This window comes from Simochromis diagramma, unplaced genomic scaffold (assembly GCF_900408965.1).
Source record: "Simochromis diagramma unplaced genomic scaffold, fSimDia1.1 OVJJ01000024.1, whole genome shotgun sequence".
NCBI lineage: Eukaryota > Metazoa > Chordata > Actinopteri > Cichliformes > Cichlidae > Simochromis > Simochromis diagramma.
The window spans coordinates 3,709,077-3,737,023 of NW_024387332.1; the positions used below are offsets into that span (position 1 = coordinate 3,709,077).

The 27,947-nt window shown below is 44.2% G+C and overlaps 1 protein-coding gene across 1 annotated transcript; it reads right to left on the reverse strand.

Moving 5' to 3' along the window:
- Positions 1-14,755: 14,755 nt before the first annotated feature.
- Positions 14,756-26,642, reverse strand: LOC120718087 (PHD finger protein 12-like). The gene is made up of 10 exons (XM_040006409.1): positions 25,581-26,642; positions 25,146-25,327; positions 22,969-23,041; positions 20,320-20,776; positions 20,078-20,198; positions 19,856-19,988; positions 19,597-19,761; positions 17,318-17,461; positions 16,085-16,784; positions 14,756-14,918 (listed from the first exon to the last, which is right to left on the reverse strand). The coding sequence occupies exons 1-10, from the start codon at positions 25,644-25,646 to the stop codon at positions 14,776-14,778; spliced, it is 2,184 nt and encodes a 727-aa protein (XP_039862343.1). The 5' UTR covers positions 25,647-26,642; the 3' UTR covers positions 14,756-14,775.
- Between the last annotated feature and the right edge of the window lie 1,305 nt (positions 26,643-27,947).

Sequence of the window (27,947 nt, forward strand, 5' to 3'; positions counted from 1 at the left end):
AACTAGTTTCCCACCACAGGAAATTTATTTTAAGTGTCTTCATAGTTTTATTTTTGAAATACACCAATTTTCATATACTGCAGGAAAAACGAAAATAAATATTATAATGCAAATTTGCAAAATAACAGCATATGCATCAAAATAAACTATTTCCAGCAGTGCAATATGAGTCCTAAGCATCCCAGAAACGACACAGAAAGTCATAAAGTCAAACATAACTTTTAAAAACACAAGTATAGGCTCATAAGGTCCCGATGGTAAAAAACTACATTTCCGCAAAATGACGTCACTTCCGGTTTCGGGCAGCTCATGGCGGACATGCGACAGTTCACGCTGATGGACATGGGAAGTGTTACGAACAGCTGATCGGATCGGCGAAGCGTGTTTCTGGAATATTATGTTTTTGTTGCTGCAAGTGCTTTTTATGCAGTTTTTGCAAAGCTATATGTGGAAGGAAACTGTGACCTAGGACAAGCTGATGGCATAAGATGTAAGTACAACTCCTCCTGTTTCATATGCAAAAAAAATTATTGCGCTAGCTTACGTGGTTGCAGAGCTACCGGGATTTAAAAATAGTTACGCAAAACAGAGCATGCCCGCTCCGACCGGCTCTAAAGGGTTAATGAATTTCCTCAAAATTGATGTGCTTTGTGAATAGTTGGAGCCACCTGGTGGACAAACAGAGCAACTGCAATTGTTAAGGTTCCAAATTGCTGCACAGCGCATGCCTCAGCAAAGGAAAATACTCCCAAGCTGGTGGTAGGTGCTTGTGAGCGATACTTTTGTCATTTTGTAAGTGTATTAATGAAAACATTCTTATAGTGGTAATTGTTAACATGTATTTTGATTGTAAGCAGTACTAGCATGTATCCTGAAAGTTACAGGCATTTTGATGCATGGGTAGTAACTTTATTCACGAGTAGCATTTTTAGTTAGCATGCTAAGCTAATACTCGTTAGCTAGTCGGGTGCTTTTTGACTTGCACTCAGCTCTAATGTTTCTCTATGAGATTGTAATTGTTCTAATTCTTGTTAACAGAACTGAATGTTGCAGTTGCTTTGCACACTGTTAATGACGACTGTGTGCTGTTTTCTTTGTACCAGGTAGGCGCTGTTAAGTATAAGTTTTAATTGATGCTGTTGTATAGGAAAAAAAATGATAAACAATGATGATTGTTTTATAATAGAAAAGCTGTTTTTATATGTTATTGTTGTTGTTGGTTAGGAAAAAGGAGATATAATGTCTCTTATCACTCATTTACCACAAAAAGAAAAATAAATAAATAATACTGCCACTATATGATCACAGGTTTGGTTTCAGCTAGAATTTTTAAAGAAAGACTTTGTTGCTGTTATGTTGTATAAATATATCTTAGTCATTTGTTAAGTGTTATGTTTGGCAAAAAAGAAAAGGAAAATACTCCCAAGCTGGTGAACTGAATGTTGCAGTTGCTTTGCACACTGTTAATGAAGACTGTGTGCTGTTTTCTTTGCACCAGTTGCCAGAATAAAGAGGGAGCCCAGAGTAAGGGCAAGTCCAGCGTCGCAGTGCCGTCCTTTGGGCATATCACATCACTTGCACCATAGACTCACAGAACAGTAACAGCTACATTGGTGCCGTGACTCTGTGATTTGAGATCAACTTGATGCAGATCTCCAACCCAGGTTGCAGTGTATTGTGCTTAAAGATTCATCCTTTGCCCGTCTTGGACTGTTAATTACGTTGAGGTACTGGACTGTTTGTTCTTTGGTTTGATGGGACTCTCTCCGGACTGCTTGTGCTGACACCTGCAACTCGGAATATTTATTGTCTATGGTTTTTTTTGGGGTCGGGGTTAGATCCAGATGAGTCTCCCGTGGGGCATTTTTGCAGGGCGAAGCACATCACTCCACTCCCAGTGATGGGAATGACACAATAAACCAGTTTAATGACATGATCTTTCAACTTGGTTCACAGATAGGTGAATATATTGCGGCCAGACTTATGTCTAGTGGAGCTGTTGGTGATGTTGACCAAAATAATGCTCACTCACATAACCAGACTTCCCATTTGGGTGGCAATAGGAATACACCTAGTGAGAACACTCAATTCAGCGTTATTGTAAAATCCGACAGGGAGCCTGTCATTTTCAGGGGTGATGGTATATACAAGTACACAGTGACTGAATGGGTTGAGCTGATGAAATCATACATCAGGAAGCAGAGTCTTGATGTGTCATTGCAGACAGACGAGGTGATGGGGAGGCTAATGGGGAAGGCCAGGGATGTAGTTAAGATAGGCTTGAGAAGTGACCCCACACTTATTACTTCCTGCACCCCTGATGTCATATTCAACATGCTGATAAGGTACTTCAGCAGCACTTCCTCTTGCCTACCCCTGCAGGACTTCTACTCAACTCTGCCTTCTCACAGGGAGAATCCTGTTGATTACTGGAATACGCCTCAACAAGGCTGCTGCTATGGCTGAGGAAGGTTTGAAGCGTCAAGGCAGGCGCATGGAGGACATTGGTGGTGAGATCGCTAAAATGTTCGTGAAACACTGCCCAGATCCTGAGCTCGCATCTGTGTTTAAGTACAAGCAGATACGTGAGTGGACGTGCAAGGAGATTCAGGAGAGGATAGATGAGTATCGGCGTGAGAGGGTGTCTTCTGTGAGAGTGCGCGTGGTTGAGGCCCATGCAGCTGCGCTAATTCGTGACGACACGCATGTTGAGCTCTTGAATAACGATGACAGGAAGTCTTCTGGTGTTGACTCGCTTCCTACCTCACCCCCGTCTCCTGGGGTAGGACCCTCTGTCTCACCCTCTCCTCTCTTGCCCCAGACGCAGCAGACATTTCTTGCTCCAAGCCGTCTCACAGTTCCTCCTCTATTGTCACAGGATGGGGAACGGAATTCAACGGTCTCATCTCAGAATAGATGTCAGACTATTCCCCTGCATTACCAGAAGCAGTCTGCTCTCCCTGCTCCTGAGGAGCAGTTCCCCCACAGTCAGCAGCCCAGCGACAATGCTGTGCTTGGCGAGATGATGTCAATGCTCAGGGAGCTGTTGAATAAAGTGAAGGCCGGGGATGGACATTCCCCCTTACGGCGGGGTGGCGGGCGAGTACAGAACTGGGCCCCTTCGTTCAATGGCAGGAGCTGTCAGGTCTGTAATAAGGAGGACCACACTACACAGTCCCATTGCCACTTTTCCCGAATCTGTTTCAGCCCGGTCACACACGGCGCTCATGTGCCAATGGGGCCTCTACGGGTATTAACGCCCAGGGAAACTAGACAACCTGTGCTTTGAGGGAGGCTGTACAGATCATGAAGAACACTCCCACACACATGATGCAGCAGAGCTGTATGACAATGTAAAGGACGTTGGATAGTGGTTCAATGGCCTGTTCCTTGAGTGAAGTAGCACTGCAGAGGCTTGCTGGTGCTGGTGCTATTGATTTGAGCAATCAGGGGGCACCCGCTGTTGTTTTTGTTGGCTGTGGTGGTGTATGAGTGAAGCCTAAATCAGTGGTTGAGCTCGACATGGAAGTGTATGGGTGTCATATCTTGGTTCCAACCTTTGTTGTTGAGAATCAACAAGATGACTTAATTGATGGCTCGAATGTCATCAGACATTTAATCCGTCAGTTCAAGGAAGATGCAGGCTACTGGGAGGCAGTTTCGACGTCGGGTTCAGGGCATCAGGAACTTGAACAGTTCCTCTCTCTGCTTGCTGGCCTGGAACGCTGGTCTGGTACTGAGGTACCAGACAAAGTGGGCACAGTCAGGAGCAACAGGGCTGTCACCCTGCCAGGTAACAGTGAGTTTCTTGTATGGGGGAAACTTCCTAAAGATGTTAAGATTTCTCCCGGCTCTACTGTAGTTACTGAGCCAACCACCTCTCGCTCTGCACCCAGGGGCATCATGGTCGCTAGAGTGGTGACTCCTCTCTGGGGAGACAGGTGGGTCCCACTCAAGCTCCTCAACGTCACAGACAACCCTGTTATTCTGCGGAGGAATGCCAAGCTTGCTGATGTCTACACCTGCCTTGCATTGGAGGATATGGAGGTTCCAGAGCTCAGTCAACAGTCTACTTGTACAGAGCCCACTGGGACATCTGTACCCACAGTGGATGTTGGTACAGGAGAGGCTGGACCGTGTTGGCCTGGGTGACCTGGACCTAAAGTCCTGTGATATGTCTCCGGACTGGCAATAAAAGTTGGCTGACCTTGTGGTCAATTATCAAGATATCTTTTCTCGCTATCATCTGGACTGTGGTGAGGCTAAGGGCTTTGTACACAGGATTTGACTGACAAACGACAGACCATTTCGTCTCCCCTACAGGTGTGTGCCTCCTGCCAAATACCACAAACTCCACCAGGTTCTTAATGAGATGGAGGAGAGAGACATAATCAGGAAGTCTACTAGCGAGTTTGCCTCACCTCTTGTCCTTGTGTGGAAGAAAAATGATAACTTGCGAGTGTGCACCGATTTTCGATGGCTCAACAGGCGGACGCTGAAGGACGCACATCCCCTGCCACATCAGGCTGATTGCTTGGCAGCCCTTGGTGGGAATGCGTTTTTTAGCACGATGGACTTGACTTCTGGCTTCTATAACATGCCGCTACATGAGGAGGATCGCAAATACTCTGCATTCACAACACCCATGGGTTTGTACGAGTATAACCGCCTCCCTCAGGGTTTGTGCAACAGCCCAGCCAGCTTCATGAGAATGATGACCTGCATTTTTGGCGATCAAAATTTCCTCAGCCTGCTGTGCTACCTTGATGACCTGTTGGTCTTTGCACCATCTTAGCAGTTGGCTTTGGAGAAGTTGGAAATGGTTTTCAGCCGACTTCGCCAACACAACCTGAAATTGGCCCCAAAGAAGTGCTGGCTTCTCAGGAGGTCAGTGAAATTCCTCGGGCACATGATTAATGAGACTGGTGTGTCCACAGATCCTGCTAAGGTCGAGGCTGTCAGCAATATGACCATTGTGGACCTAATGGAGCACGATGGGATCACCCCGTCACAGTCCCGTGTCAGATCATTTCTGGGGATGGTAAACTATTACCAGCATGTTGTGCCCAACTACTCTGCCTTGGCAAGGCCTCTCTTTGACCTTCTTTCTGGCCAGAAGAAGAAGCGCAAGGGGTGGGCACGTGTGGGCCGTGCTATGCAATCTCGGAAGTTGACACCTACTGACTGGACACGTGATCATCAACAGTCATTTGAGGATCTGAAGGCTGCTTTGGTGTCCTCAGTGGTTTTGGCCCATCCTGACTTTGCTCGTCCTTTTGTCTTGTCCACCAACGCCTCCTTGGATGGGCTGGGAGCAGTTCTTTCACAAGTTCAGGAAAGTGATCTTGTGGCTAGACCAGTTGCATTTGCCAGTAAATCCCTTTCCCGTGCCCAGCGGAAGTACCCTGCTCATCGCCTTGAATTCCTTGCATTGAAATGGTCTGTGTGTGACAAGTTTAGCCACTGGCTCAAGGGACATACCTTCACGGTGTGGACTGATAATAATCCGCTTACACACATTATGACTAAACCTCGTCTGGACGCCTGTGAGCAGCGGTGGGTGGCAAAGCTGGCATCTTACGAGTTTGATATCAAATATGTCCCTGGTTCTAAGAACATTGTCGCAGATGCACTAAGCCGTCGACCGTTTGTGAAGTTGGCTGTTGGAGAGAGGTTGCTTTGCTGCCCTTATAGCGACCTAGTTGGAGAAGCTCTTCCCATCTCTGTTGGCTCAGTACAGGAGGCATTTCGACAGTCGAACTCCAGTCGACATCTCTTCGATGGCCAGATCGAGGAGGAGCCTAATGTGTCGGTGCATGCTAAGAACCAGTCCTTGACTAAAGAAGAGGTCTCTGCCATCTTTGAGACACATACCCTTTGGGAGTCGGGTGCCAGAACGCGTGCTGTTGACATCCTCCAACAGCTTCCACAGCTACTTCTCCCTGCAACAGATGCTCAACCTGTGTTCTCTGAGGGTGAGCTTCATGAGGGGCAGTTGAGGGATCCTGTCCTCTCCAGAGTGTTGTACTTCGACATCGGCCATCGACCTTCGACCTTCCAGGAGGGAGAAATCCAGTGAGTGTGCCATGGTCATTAGGTACCTTAAACACTGGGACAAACTGACGATGTGTAATGGTGTCCTTTACAGAGTATCTAGGGATCAGGTCTCCAAGAAGAAGAGATACCAATTTGTTGTCCCTGATACCCTTAAACCCGAGGTCCTCCAGGGCACACATGACAATGCTGGTAACCAGGGGCAGTTTAGGAGCTTGTGTCTGGCCCGCCAGAGATTCTTTTGGCCGCACATTGACAGAGATGTGAAGGATTATGTGCGACAATGCCAGCGGTGTGTCATTGGTAAGGCAGCTGATCCTGAGGGGAGGGCACCCCTGGAGAGTATCAAGACATTTGCACCTTTGGAAATTGTGTGCATTGATTTTTGGACTGCGGAGGATTCTAACAAGAAACCTGTTGATGTGCTGGTAGTGACGGACCATTTTACTAGGATGGCCCAGGCCTTCCTTTGCCGAGATCAGTCTGCTAAACAGGTTACGAAGCAACTCTGGGACAAGTATTTTTGCATTTATGGGTTCCCAGAGAGGGTCCATTTGGACCAGGGGGCATCATTCGAAAGTCAGCTGGTTGCTGAATTGCTCAGGGTTGCTGGCGTGAAGAAGTCTCGGACGACACCGTACCATCCAATGGGCAACGGTAGTGTGGAACGTTTCAACAGGACACTGGGCAACATGATTCGTGCCCTCCCTCCTGCTGCAAAACACGACTGGCCCCGGCGCCTCCAGACCCTGACATTCATGTATAACTGTACTGTGCATGAGAGAACAGGTTACGCTCCTTTCTATCTCGTGTTTGGTAGGGTCCCCCGTCTTCCAGTTGATGTGCTGTTCAAAAACATACTGAAAGATCCTGAAATCGGTTGTTATGATAGCTACGTGGTGTCCCTTACAAAGGATCTTCAAGAGGCGATGGCTATTGCTCAAGGACATGTTGACAAAGAACAGAGACGTCAGGCTGAGCTCTATAACTGAAGTGTGAAGGGGAACTTGATCGCTACGGGCGATAGAGTCCTGGTTTCCAACAGACGTGAGAGGGGGAAGCGAAAAACAGCAGACAGGTGGGAGTCCACCATATATACTGTCGTTGGTGTGAACCCTGCTACTCACACATATGTGATCAAGAATCCTATGACTGGACAGGAGAGGGTTGTGCACCGTAACCTGTTGATGCTTGTTAACTTTTTACCTGTGGACGTGGACAGTCACGCAGATCGCACCTTTCAGTCTTCTTCTGAAGCTGGATCTGGCGATGTCATGGATGCAACGGGATTGCTGTCTTTCTCAGAAAGTGGGGATTCTGTGAACAGAACTCGGCAATGGGTTGACAATTTGTCGGCTGCATGTTCGGACAGGTGTGAGGGCGCTGAGCCCTCTAATCGTGTTTTGAGCATGGCTGATGAGTGTGAGTGATTTGCACCATCAAGCCGGTTCAGTGACCTCTGAACGAGACTGCTTATCGGCCCCCTCGACTATCACTCAGGGAGGGAACAGACAACTCACGCCTTCCAACCAATCTGGTCCTGGCGATGTACAACCAGTCAGATCTCGTTTTGGACGCATTGTCAAACCAGTCAATCGGTTGCTCCATGTAATGTCCACTCAAGAGGTCGTTAATGATGCAAGTCAGATAATTGGCAAAGTCTCTAAGTCAATACGTCAGGCTTTTAAGTAAGGTTTTTCTTCTACATTGTGGTTTCCAGTTTGGTGTATTCTTTGTTCCATTCTGGTTTTCCATTGCACCACCATGTTTGAACTTCGGTCCCAATGCAGGGACATTTCTTTTTCTGTGGGGCATGGTTTGTGTGTGGTGTAGATGGCATCCTGCATCCAGGAGTTGTAGTGAGTTGGCGCCACTCACTCTGCTTCATCTTTTTGGGGATACTTCTTGAGTTGGTGTGTCTATATAACCATGTCGGGTCTGTTTTCTTTTGGGTCTCTCTTTTATTTTGTTGATTTTGGTGGATGCTGTGGGACTTCCATCCCTTTAACGTTAACTAGTAATGACTTCATGAACTTCTTCACAAATAAAATTTTTATCATTAGAGAAAAAATTACCAACAATCATCCCACAGATGTAATATTATCTACAGCTACTCTTAGTACCATTGATGTTAAGTTAGACTCTTTTTCTCTAATTGATCTTTCTGAGTTAACGTGTCTTTTAGACCCCATTCCTACAAAACTGCTCAAAGAAGTCCTGCCATTAATTAATTCTTCGATCTTAAATATGATCAACCTATCTCTAGTGATCGGCTATGTACCACAGGCCTTCAAGCTAGCTGTAGTTAAACCTTTACTCAAAAAGCCATCTCTAGACCCAGCAGTCTTAGCTAATTATAGGCCAATCTCCAACCTTCCTTTCATATCAAAAATCCTTGAAAGAGTAGTTGTCAAACAGCTAAATGATCATCTGCAGAGGAATGGTTTATTTGAAGAGTTTCAGTCAGGTTTCAGAGCTCATCACAGCACAGAAACAGCTTTAGTGAAGGTTACAAATGATCTTCTTATGGCCTCTGACAGTGGACTCATCTCTGTGCTTGTCCTGCTAGACCTTAGTGCAGCATTCGATACTGTCGACCATAATATCCTATTAGAGCGATTAGAACATGCTGTAGGTATTACAGGTACTGCACTGCAGTGGTTTGTATCATATCTATCTAATAGACTCCAGTTTGTGCATGTAAATGGAGAGTCCTCTTCACACACTGAGGTTAATTATGGAGTTCCACAGGGTTCAGTGCTAGGACCAATTCTGTTTACATTATACATGCTTCCCTTAGGCAGTATCATTAGAAGACATAGCAGACATTTTCACTGCTATGCAGATGACACCCAGCTCTATCTGTCCATGAAGCCAGATAACACACACCAATTAGTTAAACTGCAGGAATGTCTTAAAGACATAAAGACCTGGATGGCTGCTAACTTTCTGCTTCTTAATTCAGATAAAACTGAGGTTATTGTACTCGGCCCTGAAAAGCCTAGAAATATGGTATCTAACCAGATTCTTACTCTGGATGGCATTACCTTGGCCTCCAGTAACGCTGTGAGGAACCTTGGAGTCATTTTTGACCAGGACATGTCCTTCAATGCACATATTAAACAAATATGTAAGACTGCTTTCTTCCATTTGCGCAACATCTCTAAAATTAGAAATATCCTGTCTCAGAGTGACGCTGAAAAACTAGTTCATGCATTTATTACTTCCAGGCTGGACTACTGTAATTCATTATTATCAGGATGTCCAAAAAACTCACTGAAAAGCCTTCAGCTAATCCAAAATGCTGCAGCAAGAGTCCTGACAGGGACTAGAAAGAGAGAGCATATTTCTCCTGTTTTGGCTTCCCTTCATTGGCTTCCTGTTAAATCCAGAATTGAATTCAAAATCCTGCTCCTCACATACAAGGTCTTAAATAATCAGGCCCCATCTTATCTTAATGACCTTGTAGTACCATATCACCCTATTAGAGCACTTCGCTCTCGCTCTGCAGGCCTACTTGTTGTTCCTAGAGTATTTAAAAGTAGAATGGGAGGGAGAGCCTTCAGTTTTCAGGCCCCTCTTCTGTGGAACCAGCTTCCAGTTTGGATTCGGGAGACAGACACTATCTCTACTTTTAAGATTAGGCTTAAAACTTTCCTTTTTGCTAAAGCATATAGTGGATGGATGGATGACCAGCAGAGATGACAGATTACAACATGTAACATCAATTTTGCTATACGGTGACATTTGCCAGGCACCACACAGCAGGTATAATGGGGTCCTACTTATGTTCCACTTCTGTCTTTCTAAACTTTAGTCACAAGGCAAGAGTCTAACCTAAAATCAAACATGATTGACTGGAGTTTGGTGAAGTGGTATAATTTTAAAAAAAGTACGTCAGTACGTGAAACTTTCCCCATTAAAGGTGAAACCTAACAGTGGCTCACAGCCAGGGCACAGAATGCAGCAGGGTCAAAGTCACAGCGACTGAATGTCCTACCTGATCCTATGTGTAACGTCCTATAGCACATGCTGACAGCTGCTCCTCTTCCTGTCAGAGGGTAAAAGACCGCTCTGGCTTGCACCTTTTTCTGACCTGGAAGGAGGAGAGTGTAGGTTTTAATAATTAGAACAAAACAGCAATCAAACAGCAGAAAAACTGACTTCTTGACAAGTAAACAGACTAAACTGTGCTGGACCAGGTGACCCTGAATCCTCCCTTAGTTATGCTGCAATAGACATAGTCACCTTTCTCACTCACTATGTATTAACAGACCTCTCTGCATTGAATCATATCTGTTATTAACCTCTGTCTCTCTTCCACAGCATGTCTTTTATCCTGTCTTCCTTCTCTCATCCCAGCCGGTCGCAGCAGATGGCCGCCCCTCCCTGAGCCTGGTTCTGCCGGAGGTTTCTTCCTGTTAAAAGGGAGTTTTTCCTTCCCACTGTTGCCAAAGTGCTTGCTCATAGGGGGTCATATGATTGTTGGGTTTTTCTCTATATCTATGAAGCGCCTTGAGGCGACTTATGTTGTGATTTGGCGCTATATAAATAAAATTGAATTGAATTGTGCATCTATAATTTTGAGTGAAATTCTGCGGGGGTGGATGTAACAGAGTTAGAAAATAGCTTAATGAATTTCCTCAAAATTGATGTGCTTTGTGAATTGTTGGAGCCACCTGGTGGACAAACAGAGCAACTGCAACTGTTAAGGTTCCAAATTGCTGCACAGCGCATGCCTCAGCAAAGGAAAATACTCCCAAGCTGGTGGTAGGTGCTTGTGAGCGATACTGTTGTCAATTTTGTATGTGTATTAATGAAAACATTCTTATAGTGGTAATTGTTAACATGTATTTTGATTGTAAGCAGTACTAGCATGTATCCTGAAAGTTACAGGCATTTTGATGCATGGGTAGTAACTTTATTCACGAGTAGCATTTTTAGTTAGCATGCTAAGCTAATACTCGTTAGCTAGTCGGGTGCTTTTTGACTTGCACTCAGCTCTAATGTTTCTCTATGAGATTGTAATTGTTCTAATTCTTGTTAACAGAACTGAATGTTGCAGTTGCTTTGCACACTGTTAATGACGACTGTGTGCTGTTTTCTTTGTACCAGGTAGGCGCTGTTAAGTATAAGTTTTAATTGATGCTGTTGTATAGGAAAAAAAATGATAAACAATGATGATTGTTTTATAATAGAAAAGCTGTTTTTATATGTTATTGTTGTTGTTGGTTAGGAAAAAGGAGATATAATGTCTCTTATCACTCATTTACCACAAAGAGAAAAATAAATAAATAATACTGCCACTATATGATCACAGGTTTGGTTTCAGCTAGAACTTTTAAAGAAAGACTTTGTTGCTGTTATGTTGTATAAATATATCTTAGTCATTTGTTAAGTGTTATGTTTGGCAAAAAAGAAAAGGAAAATACTCCCAAGCTGGTGAACTGAATATTGCAGTTGCTTTGCACACTGTTAATGAAGACTGTGTGCTGTTTTCTTTGTACCAGTTGCCAGAATAAAGAGGGAGCCCAGAGTAAGGGCAAGTCCAGCGTCACAGTGCCGTCCTTTCTACATGGGCATATCACACCACTTGCACCATAGACTCACAGAACAGCAACAGCTACATATGCAGGACACCTTAAACTAGTTTTTTAATTAAGCAGCAAGGCAGAACAAAGTCAGGGCTGTATCAAGACAGGCGGACTAAACCCCAATTCAACCAGACCCAGAACTGATCTGGAATTAAAACAGGACTACAACAGTTCAAATTCAGGACTACTTAGGATTTAACCAAGACAGAACCAGAATCAAAACTAGATGATAGTAGCACTAAAAATCATCATAGACCTGCACTATACTTATTTTTTAATTCTACCAAAGTCCACTATTTAGATTCAGAAACGTTTATATAATTATTTAGCCTTGTTGTGCAAACAAGCCTGCATAACTTAATAAATATAGAATTTGAAAAATAACAAACCTAAAAAGAAACACTAGGTACGAGATACATGAGGACCTATGATACAGTGATACTTTTGGCAAACAACCATTTGACTAACATGTGTGTCTCACCTGCTCTTGTTCCATCTCTGTTCTGTCCTCATTCTCTCTCTCCCCCTCTCTCTCCCTCTCTGTTCCTCTCTCTCCCTCTTTGTGCTTACAATCAAGCCAAACACCAACATCATCAAATATACAGTTGAAACCAGATATTTACAAACTCTTCAGATAAAAACACTTTTTTAATTGTAACATCAAATCAGACTAAATGTTTATTTTTTTTAGATTGATAAATATAAAAAAAATATTTGTTAACTTTAAGAGTAAAGAGAGAAACTATCTCCATCCATCCATCTTCATCCGCTTATCCGAGGTCGGGTCGCGGGGGTAGCAGCCTAAGCAAAGAGGTCCAGACCTCCCTCTCCCCAGCCACCTCCTCCAGCTTGTCCGGGGGAATACCAAGGCGTTCCCAGGCCAGCCGAGAGATATAATCTCTCCAGCGTGTCCTGGGTCTGCCCCGGGGCCTCCTCCCGGTGGGACATGCCTGGAACACCTCACCCAGGAGGCGCCCAGGGGGCATCCTTGCCAGATGCCCGAACCACCTCAGCTGGCTCCTTTCGATGTGGAGCAGCAGCTGCTCTACTCTGAGCCCCTCCCGGATGGCCGAACTTCTCACCCTATCTCTAAGGGAGAGGCCAGCCACCCTTCGGAGGAAGCTCATTTCCGCCGCTTGTATCCGCGATCTCGTTCTTTCGGTCACTACCCACAGCTCGTGGCCATAGGTGAGGGTAGGGACGTAGATCGACCGGTAAATTGAGAGCTTCGCTTTTACACTCAGCTCCCTCTTCACCACGACTGACCGGTGCAGCGTCCGCATTACTGTAGCCGCAGCCCCAATCCGTCTGTCGATCTCCGGCTCCCTTCTCCCATCACTCGCGAACAAGACCCCGAGATACTTGAACTCCTCCACTTGGGGCAGGAACTCATCCCCGACCCGGAGTGGGCACTCCACCCTTTTCCGGCTGAGAACCATGGCCTCAGATTTGGAGGTGCTGATCCTCATTCCCGCTGCGTCACACTCGGCTGCGAACCGCTCCAGTGCGAGCTGGAGGCCCTCACCCGATGAAGCCAACAGAACCACATCATCCGCAAAATCAGAGATGAGATTCTGAGGCCACCAAAGCGAAAGCCCTCCGCCACTTGGCTGCGCCTAGAAATCCTGTCCATAAAAATTATGAACAGAACCGGAGACAAAGGGCAGCCCTGGCGGAGCCCATCACCCACCGGGAACGAGTCCGACTTATTGCCGGCAATGCGAACCAAGCTCTTGCAACGGTTGTATAGGGATTGAATGGCCCGTAGCAATGGGCCAGACACCCCATACTCCCGCAACACCTCCCACAGGACACCCCGAGGGACACGGTCGAATGCCTTCTCCAAGTCCACAAAACACATGTAGACTGGTTGGGCAAACTCCCATGCACCCTCAAGTATCCTGGAGAGGATAAAGAGCTGGTCCAGTGTTCCGCGACCAGGACGAAAACCGCATTGTTCCTCCTGTATCCGAGGTTCGACTAGCGGACGAACTCTCCTCTCCAGCACCCTGGCATAGACTTTCCCAGGGAGGCTGAGGAGTGTGATCCCCCTGTAGTTGGAACACACCCTCCGGTCCCCCTTCTTAAAGATGGGGACCACCACCCCGGTCTGCCAGTCCACAGGCACTGCCCCTGATCTCCACGCAACATTGCAGAGACGTGTCAACCAAGACAGCCCTACAACGTCCAGCGCCTTCAGGAACTCGGGGCGGACCTCATCAACACCAGGGGCTCTGCCACCAAGGAGTTGTTTAACTGCCTCAGTGACCTCGCCCCCGGAAATTGGCGGGTCATACCCCTCATCCCCAGACTCTGCTTCCTCCTCGGAAGACGTGTCAGTGGGATTAAGGAGGTCCTCGAAGTATTCCTTCCACCGCCCGACAATTTTCTCAGTCGACGTCAACAGCGCTCCGCCAGCACTATACACAGCGCAGGTAGAGCACCGCTTTCCCCTCCTGAGACGCCTGACGGTTTGCCAGAATCTCTTCGAGGCAGTCCGAAAGTCTTTTTTCCATGGCCTCTCCGAACTCCTCCCACACCCGAGTTTTTGCTTCAGCCACTGCCCGAGCCGCATTCCGCTTGGCCTGTCGGTACCTGTCGGCTGCCTCCGGAGTCCCACAGGCTAACCAAGCCCGATAGGCCTCCTTCTTCAGCCTGGTGGCTCCCTTCACCTCTGGTGTCCACCATTTGGTTCGGGGATTACCACCACGGCAGGCACCAACCACCTTGCGGCCGCAGCTCAATGCAGCAGCTTCGGCAATGGAGACGCTGAACATGGTCCATTCGGACTCCATGTCCCCAGTCTCCCTCGGAATGCTGTTGAAGCTCTGCCGGAGGTGTGCGTTGAAGATCTCGCGGACTGGGGCCTCTGCTAGACGTTCCCCGCACACCCTCACTACGCGTTTAGGTGCACCAGGTCTGTCCAGCGTCCTCCCCCGCCACCTGATCCAACTCACCACCAGGTGGTGATCAGTTGACAGCTCAGCCCCTCTCTTTACCCGAGTGTCCAGAACATATGGTCGCAGGTCTGGTGATACGATTACAAAATCGATCATCGACCTACGGCCTAGAGCATCCTGGCTCCCGTGCACTTTTATCATAGCAGAACACAGCAATACGAAGGCTCTTAAACTGTCACATGTGGCCGCAGAGTGACAAACTCACCCCCATCCTCCTCTTTTCCATCCTTCATGCAGCTGGACAGGTTGGTGATGGAGGGCAGTGTGTTGGGCAGCAGTGAGTCCGTCAGTGCAGGAGCAGCCTTTATGTCTGAGGGACAGGAGAGGAAAAAAACAAAACAGACAAATTGATGAGATGAGATAAAAGAAGGACCAGAAAAAAGACAGTTTTTGATAGTTCACTATAAAGGAAAAAAGTGCACAGGAACTATTACTGAGATAGAAGGCAAAGCAAGTTGTATCTGAATAACTTTTTTTTCTTCATAACTCAGTAACTGAAAATAAAATGTGCTCTTAAATGGCCATGTATCCTTTTGGTAAATGGGGCTGTACGATACAAAATATGCAAGAAAACTGTTAGCACCATCGATTATGTCAGCAGTGAGTATTCAATTAATAGCAACAGTAAACATTCAAAAGACAGAAAACTCAGGTCTTTTAAAATGAACTTTTCATTTGCTTCCACTTTAGAAAATGCTTGTTTTGATAGTTTAACAATACACAGTATCTGCCAAAAGAGCTCAACTCTTTCACTGTATTTACATCCCATATCACAATCACATTTCCACTTTCTTGAAGAAACATTTTCCTAAAGACAAAAAACTGATAAATTATTAGAAGTAGAAATAACAGAATCACAATTTTAAGTGATCTGCCAAACAAAATAAGCTATGCATCCCATCCATCCTAGACTGAGGCATGAAATAAAAAGGCCTTCTTCCCATCTGCTTGGAGCTCTTTCTTACATTATAAGGGGAAAAAAAAGAGTTCTGACAGTAACGCATCTCCTGGATGAAGCAGAGTTGGTCAGTGTGCACGCGTGTGAATGCATGTGTGTTAAAGTGTGCGAGTGAATGTGTGTAAGCCTTCAAACAAGCATGTAGTGCCTGCAGTGAAGAAAGGTGAGCATATAACCATTCTCAGTTCTGAGGCCTTCTCTGTGCTTTAATGCAAAACAGACGTTATGAAAGTGGAGATGTTAATGCTAATAATAATTCAGCCTAACAGCATGACTATTAACACAGTTTCTTAAAGTTAAAAGTGTATTTATATTAATTTAAATATGTAAAATAATGTTGCTATAGCCTCAAATTAAATGTTCTCTCATGCACACCATGGCCCCCGTTACACGTATAATGAGGAGAGAGTAACATAATGATTACTTGAGTATATTATTACTATTATTATCATTATTATTATTATTAGCTGTATAAAGTGATACATTTAGACTGCAGCTTTGACATTTCTGATGTGTACCTGGAGTAGGTGCTGATCCAAACTTTACTGTGTCGTGCTCCTGGCTGCCTCTAGATGGTGCATCTGTGAAGGAACTGCTGGTGATTGAGAAGGAGGGCTTTTCATCGGTGCTCACACACTCCTCCTGGGGCTCTGTCTGGCTCCTGTGGTTCTGTTGGCCACTGTGGGGCCATATCGTGGGGGCAGTGGGGCAGTTCTGTTGGGCACATGCATTTACAGTGCTCTCGGGTTCCTTCTTAACCGTTTCTGTTCCTATGTGGTTCACCAGTCCAGAGGCAGAAGCTGATGGCGTTCTCCCAGCCTTCAGTCTGTTCTGTAGCTCAGCCTGCCTGCAGGAATCTGAGGCACTGTTACAGTCTACAGGTCCATTGGCTCTGGGAGGCTGAACCAATTCCAGAGGCCCATTAGGTTTCCTACAGTTCTGACATGGTGTCACGGTACATTTGCAAAGAACTAGCCCTGATGGGCTGTCCTTGGAAAGAGAGGCCCCCTGGGAGTCACTGGGTGTACTGCAAGCTTTAGAGCAGGGGTCAGGGGAAGAAGTCCTTTCTAATGAGGCCTGAGTTTTCATGTCCTCTGATGCTCCACTTGATTGTGTATTTGCTTTCTGCTCAAAGTGCCAGTCTGTTGATGAGGCCTTCTGTTTGATGGATAGGTGTCGCATGATACTGCACTGGAGAGCGATGACATCCTGAAGCCACTGTTCAACACAACACATGTATGTTTTTATAAAGAAGCAACCAGCAGTTCTGTTGAGAGGCCCTCCCCTTCATCAAGGATTCATTTATATCACACAAACAAACAGATACCAGAATTTATCTTTTGCTGCAATTTTCAATTAATTACTCAAAGCTCTACAGTCTGTGAAAAAAAAACAGACTTTCTAATGCAACTGTTGCAAAGTGCCGTGAAGCAGTTGGTTCAGCTTTCAGAACTTCTGAAACTGAATTTTCTGTTACTTTCTGATAAACACAATACACAGGATGTGTCAGTGTTTCACTCATCTACACCAAAAATCTAACTTTCTAAAAACTTCTTGTCCAAACTCTCATCCAATCATCCAAAATGAAAATGAAAGCAATCAATCATCTTTAAACTGCTCTCCTATTAATCTCACATCCTATTACATCAGATGACACAGATTGTAGCACACAAAAGCCTGTTTCAGGGAACTATCATTACAATCTGACTTAAAGAACATGTTAGGCAGCTGCTGGTTTCTCTTGTGCCTACCTCCTGCTGCTCAGTCTCTGTGGTGAAATGCTTTGTGGGCTGATGGTCAGGAATGCCACTACAAACCAGCTCCAGCTGGCGCACCCCTGCAGGAAGCAGCATGGGCGGAGGATTCTGGTACTGGGACTTGATGGCATCTGGCACCTGAATAAAAACACTGACTGTTAGAGACAATTTAACACTTTCTAGCAAATTAACCAGTATGTTCAGATGTGTCTAAAAATAGCATCTAACTCACAAAGGTCACTTCATATACAAGTGCACAACTGCTTAAATTTCAGAAGCTGAAAAAAAGACAGTATGTCAGTATCTAGGTAGAGCAGGGCGATATGACCAAAAATATTTATCACGATATACATTTGAAAATTTGCAATAACGATATAATTTGCACTAGACAAAACACTTTACAACTCCTCAACTTTATTAGTGCAAAAAAAACCCCAAAAAAACATCAATGTATTTTCACTTAAACAAGCAGCTGTTTTTTAAGTGCATTAAAGTTATATAAAAATTTTACAGTGCAAATGCAATTCCTTGCTGACAGTTTAACCAAAAGGCGTTTCCAGTGGAAATTGGCCGACATATCCTCAGCATAACCATGTATAATATCCACAAAACTTAAAAAGAGGTTATACACACACAATACAGTAATATTATGTTGAAGCACAGTATGTATCACTCCGAGGCTCCTGCCTACGATAGCCGTAATGCTCCGACAATCCATCAAGCGGTGCAGCTTCGTAGCTTAGCAAAGTCGTCCTAAAACATTTGACAGATTTTCGAGCGCCGTGTACCACATAAAATCGTTTAAGTGCGCCGTATCTTCCAAAAAAACACGGTAATAACGATGGCTTGCTAGAATGTGCTACCAAAAAATAGTGCTTTGTTGTGTATCTGACGGATGAAAGCCAAACCAGTTCCACACCACTGAAGTTGCAGCATTTTTACAAACCAATTCTGGTTCATCCGTTTCATTCAACGATCCACTTTCGCTCTTCTCATTCTGCGTCGCCACTATGTGCGTATGTAAACAAAGGCACTGCGCATGCGCATTTTACCCATATTCTATCGCAATATTTCATTTTCCTATCGTTGCCCAACATTACACCGGTATTAGTGTGAACGATATGATGACTCTGCAATAGTCGGCCTCATCACTGATGGGGACGACAAGGAGTACAGAAGACTGACTCAAGACTTTGTGGACTGGTGCCAGCTGAACTACCTCCAGATCAACGCCAGTAAAACCAAGGAGCTGGTGGTAGACTTCCGCAGGCACAAGCATTCTCCACTGCAACCACTGAACATCCAAGGTATGGACATTGGGGCTGTGGACAGCTACAGGTACCTTGGTGTTCATCTGAACAACAGACTGGACTGGACTCATAACTCAGACGCCCTCTACAGGAAAGGGCAGAGCAGGCTGTACCTGCTGCGGAGACTCAGGTCGTTTGGAGTGGAGGGCCCACTCCTGAAGACCTTCTATGACTCTGTGGTGGCTTCTGCTATCTTTTATGGTGTGGTCTGCTGGGGCGGCAGCATCTCTGCCGGGGACAGGAAGAGACTGAACAGGCTGATCCGAAGGGCCAGCTCTGTTCTAGGATGCCCTCTGGACCCAGTGGAGGTGGTGAGTGACAGGAGAACGGCGGCTAAGCCGTCATCCCTGTTGGACAACATCTCCCACCCCATACAGCAGACTGTGACAGCACTGAGCAGCTCCTTCAGTGGGAGACTGCGGCACCCACGGTGTGGGACGGAGAGATTTCGCAGGTCTTTCCTCCCCACTGCTGTCAGACTCCATAATAAAGACTTTAACTGATCAAACACACACATCCACACATGTGCAATAACACTAAGTGCAATAATCTTTTCTGGCATCGTTGTATTTTTACTCAGTTGTATATAGCATTCGTATTCTATTTTTATCTTATTGTATATTTTATTCCATTTTATTCTACTGTATATAGTATTTTATTTTATTCTATTCTGTACAGTTGTGTACTGTATTTATTCTTATTGTATTCTAATTTTTGCTTCATAACTTTTGCACTGTCCACTTCCTGCTGTGACAAAACAAATTTCCGACGTGTGGGACTAATAAAGGTTATCTTATCTTATGATATAGCCCAGCCCTATATCTAGGTATTACTGTCTTAGTGTAACAGATATATTATTAAAGCCATTAATTTCCTAGATCTCCACCTGTGTTCCAGTGGCCAAGAAAAAAGGATTATATGAAATCCAACACACTGCACCGTCACACTGAGACACACGTCTACCTTGATGGTTTTCTTGTTGCGCTGGCGAGTGGTGCGCCGGTTGGGAGCATTTTGTCGATGTACTCTACGCAGGAAGTCCAACTTAACTGCGTGCTGGGACATCCTGTCCTGGAACTGATCGAAGAGCTGACAGCGGCTGGACAGGCTGAGGCTCCTCTGATTCAGCTGCATAGCAAACAAAAATATATCAATACAAATTTACATCAATAAAAGGAAAGGGAAAGCAGCTTTAGCTTAGAATCAGCACAGTGCATCTTACTACTAAGTGCTCCACATGGTTTGGACACATCCATTTGCCGGCAGGTAAAGCTGTGAGTGGAGGGTCCAGACAGTCCATGTGGAACAGGAGGGGACAGTAATCGCACTGGATCAGCGGAGCCAACCTGCAACTCCTGAGAGACCAAATAAATAGAATTAGTACCTGCTGTCATTGCTTCAGGGCTTCGTCTACTTCTTTGCACTGTGGTCTAGAACTGCTGACCTGTTGCATGAAAAGCAGATTTTGACTGGCAAAGGGACTAGACCATTGGGATCCAGTTCATGCTGAGGCCTCCTGAAGGGCTTTCCAAGCAGCTCTTCTTTTTTCCTCCGTTTACTGCTGCCTAGAAATCCAAACAAAAGAGCAACATTGAAGAAACAGTCTAAACTGCATATATAAAGAGGTATTTTAAACTTAGGGTGCTGAATGAAATCATATTTTGGTAGTCATTATGACTGACTGACCTGGTAGTGCAGTGGTGCACGTGAGCTCACTCGGCAGCTGAAACTGAGTGGGGTTTCTCTCCATAGCAGCTGCTATTAGGAGCTGAAAGGGCCTCTTGAGGAGTCGCGGTGTCGGAGCAGAAACTGTACAACTCTCGAGCTCTGCACCCTGAACTTCATCCTCAGGCTCTGCTGCCTCCTCCTCTCCATCGTTCTGCTCCTCTGAGGGGGTTGGGGTGGATGAAGTGTTGGAATTTGGAGTCCCAGGTCGGCTGCTTGGCCTGCTGCTGGTTCTGCGGTCCAACAGTCGTACCTGGGCCACTCGTAGACCAGGGCCTGCAGCTCCGGCCCCCGGAGGAAGACCGTCAAGCCGCAGTGGGCCAGCGTTGAGCTCCAGCTCCACGGATGGAGAAGCGGAGCGCTTGGAGGAGGATTTCTCTGGCAGGCCGTTGGTCTGTTCTGACTTCTGTTCTCTTTTCTGTACAAAGTCACACAAAAAACCCAAACACTGATTTAAAAAGCCATCTCTTGACCCTGCTGTCTTAGCAAATTATAGATGAATCTCTAATCTTCCTTTTATCTCAAAGATTCTTGAAAAAATAATTTTAAAAAAAGCTAACAGATCATCTGCAGAGGAATGGCTTATTTGAACAGTTTCAGTCAGGTTTCAGAGCTAAGGACAGCACAGAAACAGCTTTAGTGAAGGATACAGTTAATCTCCTTATGGCCTTTGACAGTGGACTCATCTCTGTACTTGTACTTGTTAGACCTCAGTGCAACGTTCGATACTTTTGACCATAATATTTTATTAAATTATTATGGTCAAGCATAATATTTATTAGAGCATGCTGTAGGTATTTATTTTTGCAGTGGTTTGTATTAGGGCTCCCATGATTTGTCAACTAGCCACGATCATGTCGACTATCAAAATCGTTGACGACTAATTTAATAGTCAATGTGTCGTTTGAAGCTTTGTAAGACCCCGAAAGATGCAGGAATAAGTAGTAGGATTTAAGAGTGTAACAACGAAATGAAACAGAAGATGGCAGCACTGCATGTACAAGGATGCCAGCTGCCATTAAACCCCGAAGAAGAAGAACCAGGCTGTGTCCCAATCCAGCGACCGCACGTTTCGGAGTACGCATTTTGAGACCGATTACGTCACAGCGAAGCAACGACGGCTGTCCCAATCCAAAGTGTACTCCAAATGTGGTTGCCAAATGTGCCATCAATTTCCCCAAATTTGAATGTGGTCCGTTGTAGACTTCATGGTCCCATATATCCCACAATTCATAGCGCGACGGTGGGTGTGGATAATTTTGCTGAAAAATACGGCAGACGGCTGAAGTGGAGCGGCCGAAAAGTGAACTTTTAAAAGTAAGTACTGAATGTTATGTCACTTATTTATGTGTGAATGTTTAATAATGAAGAACATTAAAACATTACTGTTGGCCACATGTCGGCAAAGTTGTGTGACATTAGTGATGTTTGTACTTTCAGCGTCAGCTTGGTTTTAAAGCCTTTACTTTAAAATATACGCCGTTCAATAGTCGACCTTAATCTTACAGAGAATGTGATGATTTTATGGATAATTAAAGTCAGTCATTCATCCACAAACACAACAAGCTGAAAGTCAGTGACGCTGCTCGGTTTGCAGTCCTGAATATCACGGCACAAGCAGGATTCACTGCACTGTTAATGTGAGCTATGTTATATTGCCGCCTCTGTTCGGTGGTGTCGAGCCAAACGGACTTTAACGTGTGTTTGAACGAGCTGACGGTTCACTCGTTAAGCTGAAAGAAAGATGCTTCAATCACAGCAGTCACACATGTGTCCACTGCACCATCTGGGAACTCTTCTTGTTTAGCACTCGTAATAACACAAACACTAAATCCTCCTCCTCTTGTGCTGTTTTGTAGCAGTGTGTACACCGGAGACTGTCACCTGTCTGTCTGTCCTGCACTCTCTCTCTGTTTCTTTCTCTCTGATTGTGGAATAAAAGTATGAGCATGTCTCAGCCTCAGATACTCAACTAATCAAAGTGATGTCATAAAAATGAACGAACAAAACATTTTTTCTCCTTCATTTCTGTCAAACAATGCTGTATGAAACGTTTCTCGCGGTTTGCATCATGGTTGCTAGGCAACCTGAGCAGCGCGATGAAGGCTAGACCGTCCCATTTCACAACCTCTCAATTCCGCAGATTTCTCCTATATTGGCTCCCTGTTAAATCCAGAATTAAATTCAAAATCCTGCTCCTCACATACAGCATATGTAAGCATATAGTTGGGCTGGATCAGTTGACCCTGAATCCTCCCTTAGTTATGCTGCAATAGGTGTAGACTGCTGGGGGATTCCCATGATGCATCGAGTATTTTTTCTTCAGTCACCTTTCTGACTCACTATGTGTTATGGCACCGCCCCTCCCTGAGACTGGTTCTGCCAGAGGTTTCTTCCTGTTGAAAGGGAGTTTTTCCTTCCCACTGTTGCCAAAGTGCTTGCTCATTGCTTTTCTCTGCATGTATTATTGTAGGGTAAAATATTATTGTGATTTGGCGCTGTATAAATAAAATTGAATTGAACTGATTTATCAGTACATAGAACACACTCTCCAGGATACATTTCAAAAGCAGAATGAATCAAATGTGTAACAGAACATCTGTCACTCACCTTCTTTCGAACATTGCAGCGATGACACATCCATTCCCCTGGAGGAAGCATTTCTTCACTCAGAGGTGGGTTGCTGTCGTAAGAAGACAGAAATTAAATATTTAATAAGATAAAATGAATCACAATTTCTAATTCCCATTTCATTCAAATGAAAAACTGATTTGATCCCATTGTTTTGGTATCAAAACAAAAGTCTACCTTCTTCTGTCTCCATCTGGTGGGCCAATGGCTGCATTACAACAAAAGCATCCACACAGTGCAAAGTAATGGCAGTTACCAATGTTACATTTTCATTACAATAGCTGACACATTCATTAATAATCAATTGCTCCCAATGTTTTACACTACATACTGCCCCCATTCAAGAAAACTTTCATCAGATCCACCTCATTTCACCTTACCATTTTTTAAAATTATGTCTGGTTAACCATTACCTTGGTATTTCCATCACTCATCTGCTACTTGCAACCACCATCCGTTTAACAGTTATTCATAAAATTACACTTAGTGACCAAACTGAACCATCTATCTATTATGCTTTGTTACTCCTTTCTTTTTAACTTGCATTTTTAACCATGGTGGTGCAGTGACTAGCACTGTTGCCTCACAGCAAGGAGCTCCTTAGTTTGATTCTACCACCTGGCCGGGGCCTTTCTTTGTGGGGTTTGCATGTTCTCCCCGTGTTTGCGTGGGTTCTCTCTGGGTACTAGTAGTTTGCTTGTAGTAAGCTTATTTAACTACTTTTTCTCTTTACTCATTATTATTTTTTAACAATTTATTCATTTCTATTGGCTGTTTGTTTCTATAGTTTCTAGTCAACTTTAAACTTTTTTTTTTGCTGATGCACCCGGTGTATGAATTCATAATTGCAGAATTTAGCATAAAAATTGGACTAAGAAATACAAAACATATCCAGTAAAATGACGACAATAATACATTCCTCCACAGATTTAAAAAAATGAAACAAGTTTTTTTTTTAATGATACGTTTGTGTTTGAAGTGGTCACATGTGAGATGCGCTGTGCATAGCACAACTGAGTTGTCACGCCATGTAACACTGTCTTTTACATTACAGACATCAAAGCAGCAAAATTCGTCAATACATATTTAAAATCTGAAGGCGTCCACAGGTGTGGCTATATATGTACAGACGGGTTTTATACGGTTTTCAGGTGACAGTCTGGACTCAATTCTTCCGAATACCAAAGTAATACAGAAAAAAATGACACGGGTATTTATTTATCGCTGCGGCACCGAAATTACCTCAACAAACGCTGTTATACCCGTCCAAAAAAACCTGCGGAATATTTCGTCCGTATTATTAATGCACCCCTTTTCCATCAGAGTTGATTTTAAAGGTTTGTAAGATGGCGGTGGAAGAAGGGGGGGAAAGAGCAACGAGGTCGCCATATTGTAAACAGAGGCTACATTTTTACCAGCAGCTCCGCTGGCTGCAGCCTCGGCAGGAGGGGAGGACCGACTGCAAGCTAATTCTAGGCTCTTGCAGATACGACATATTTAAGCATTTATTCAAACTCCTGTGTGTTTTCATTAACGACGCGTGAAAATAAGTTTGCTATACACTTTCAAACTATATAAAGTCCAAAAGTCAGTATACAAGATAGACAACTGGGATAACGGTGCACAGTCCTCCCAGAGCAAGAAAACATTCTGGTCTGTTACTTTAATTATCAGTTCCTATCTTAGATCACCAAACGTTTTTTTATTTCACTTTAACTGGTTTATTTCCTGAGATTCTGAAAATGTGTGGAAGTAAATTCGACATGCAAGCAGCTTCCAGAGAAAAATGGGAGTTAATAATAAACCTTACAGAGTGCAACACAGCGGCTAAAGCCGGCCTCCATGGTTAACGTGAACGGAGAACACAGCGGGAATTTCGGAAGAACAATTGATCGTTAAAGTTGACTTTTCATTGATATAAGCGTGAGCTTTTGTAGCGAAAAAACTATGAGGCAAAATGAAATCATTTAACAGATCATTTCTTTACACATTTCGAATCATGTGTCTATGAGAATCGGAACCACAGCGAAAAGGTAACCGAGGACAATCACTGGAGTTAGCATTCAGCCATCTTTACACATATAACTGACGGGGACTAGCAGTTATTTCCGCTTGTTTTACTGACTCTGTGCGTGCTCTTCAGTCAAATAACTTACCAGCACTGGAGATGGAAAGCTGCAGGACAGTGGTCACAGCACAGCAAGTCTCCCCCTTCCCTGCAACTATCGCAGGTGTCGTGGTTAGTCGCCCTGCCGCTCCTCCGGACGTCCCTCACCAGTTTCCGACTCCGTTTCTCTACCTCATCTGACTTCGGGGGCGCCAGCAGTGTTTGAATTTGCTGCAAAAGTTGTTCAGCTGTTTAGTTTGACATCGCGGCTGTCCTTTGCTTGTCTAGTGTCCGCTGTGACGTTTATAGAGAGCGGTAACAGTAATTTGTGGCCTCCGTTACAAAGCCGAATTAGCTAGCTAAGAGCTTGACAGCGGGCTATAGTGATGATGACAGCTGCGATTCATATTTGGTAAAATATATTAAAGTGTTAGCAACAGAGGAATGTTTCGCTTAATTAAGGCCTTAGACATAGCAGCCTTACCTCCATTAAGCCCCCAGAGGTATCCAAATCGTACACAATCGTTGGGGTCTCCATTTTGTCCCACATTCATCCAGAAACAGACTTTGCAAAAGGAATTTGCGAACCAAGTGCCTCGGTGCTCACAATAACCACGATAAATCCTGTAAGAGATTACTTCCCGAATGTTTTCGGTCAGAGGATGTCTGGTAAATCGACGTTAGCTATCGTTAGCTGCTCAAAGGAGCTAGCTAGGCAAACGTCAACCAGTCAAGGTTGTGAAGCTAGCGGTCTCACTAGCTGCCGTGGTTGGCCATAAAAAGGTAACAAAAATGACGTCTAACTATGTAGTTAAAATACTGATTCCTTAGCACCACTTTTATGTGTAAGTGCCACGAAAACATACAGAATTTTCTATCAGTAGACTACTGCTCTTAGCTACACAATCCATCTGCGGCCTAGCTGGCCAGCCATGATTCTTGTTTCTGCTCCTGCAAAAAGGAGCGCTGTAAATCTGCAAAGCCCTCCGCTCCCATTGTCAAAACAAAATGTAACCAAACAATCCAGGAGAAAACTAGATGTAGTACGGCCCAAAACCCGGTTTCCGACAGCGTCCGGAATGTATAATCCTCAAATCAAGTATGTGGAAATGCAAATTTGGTTGATGTTATTGTTGTGAAAAGGCTGTGCATCTACACTGGCTGCTAGCAACATCCTTACAGTTGGCGCAACCGCGCACACCGGACACGCATGCGTATTGGAACGGATATAGATAATTACGGATACATTATAACGAAGCGGTAAAACATTGTCTACACGGTGTTTTGAGTGGCACTGACGTTTTGAAGTTATTTTATTTGCTATGACTTTCCCTGTCGGTTGCCTTATGGCACTACTCATTACTATTGTGCCCACGTACTTGTGCTGCTACGAGAGTAGCATTAACTGCTTCTTGCTTCAATAGCTTTATTGTTTGTTAAAGAACACGACTCGTGTAATTTGCACTTCTGCTACAATAGCGTTTCAGCTGCTCAAATGACCATCTTAATTCTTCTTCCGCTTGCTCAACATCTAGTCTATGTAGACAGCAATTCCATCCATTCTCTTCCGCTTATCCTTATCGCGGGGTGGCTGGAGCCTATACCAGCTGGAGCCTATACCAGCTGGATGACAAGTCAGTTAAGCTAACAGAAACGTTTAGATCAATTCAAACCAATTTAGTTTTAATTATATAGCACCAAATCACATCAGCTGTCACTGTCCTCAAAGCGCTTAGTTATCCTTCTACCAATCAGACTTCTCTGACAGAGGGCATTGTGTATTTTGCAATTAAAGTCCTCACTGGGTTAAGCTGCTGAAGTCTGAAACACATTCTTTAATTAAGAGAGGACCAGATTGTGCAAAGTGAAACGCTGAAGTAATGCACAGATCATTAGAAAATAAAGACATCCAAAACATTAACAAATCAATAATCCACCATTATATTCTCTTAAACCAAAGATTTATTTAAGAATGTATGAAGCCCTAATTTACTTATTTTCCATCTAGCACTTAAATAATATAAATTCTCACATAAATAAAATTTGTATTTATTGCAGGTTTATCTGGTTTTTGTTAACCAGATCACACCAACTATAAAGTCTGACCAGATCCCAAAACACTACATGTAGGGTAAAGAATATGTTTGTGTGGGACACCTTACTAATGCTGAGAGGTGATGAAAACTGAATCTAGAAACAAAAAACAAAAAAAACTATGCTAGTTAACAGTTTGGCATCAGTTATGTGAAGGATTTATATACTGCCATTTATGTGAATGAAAATTTCCAATCTTAAAATAGAAGGTATGATCTCTGTTTTGTGCAACCATGTCTATCATATTAAGTATTAAACCTGTTTAAATATATTTTAGCAGCCAAACTGTCTGTTTCAGTTTTAATAGCAATTAATCCATAGGTCAGCACACGGACTGATTGTTATGCAGCACTTTTCTGCTCTTGCAGAGCACTTATAGCACATCAGTTCTGAACCACACTTTTTCATCTTGGTGTTCTCTGTTGCAAACTAGAGCACATTAAAATGTGGGGCATTGCATCAATATATGGGACTGGTAGACAAGGAATAAAAATGCTGTGCAGGCCCACTTAAAGTAGGCGCATGATCGTAACATCCACAGCAAGTAAAGGTCCTGCATTTAAAGTCTCGGTAAAATAGAAGTATTTAGATATTAAGGTAAAGATAGATATAGTTTATTTATCCCAGAACTGGAAAATTTTTATGTTATAGTAGTTAATGTTTGACTTAAATCAAACAAACCTGAATAACTTAAATAAGTAGAGTGGTGTGCAGCTTAATAAAATCTTAACAATTAACAACAATAATAACTAATTGA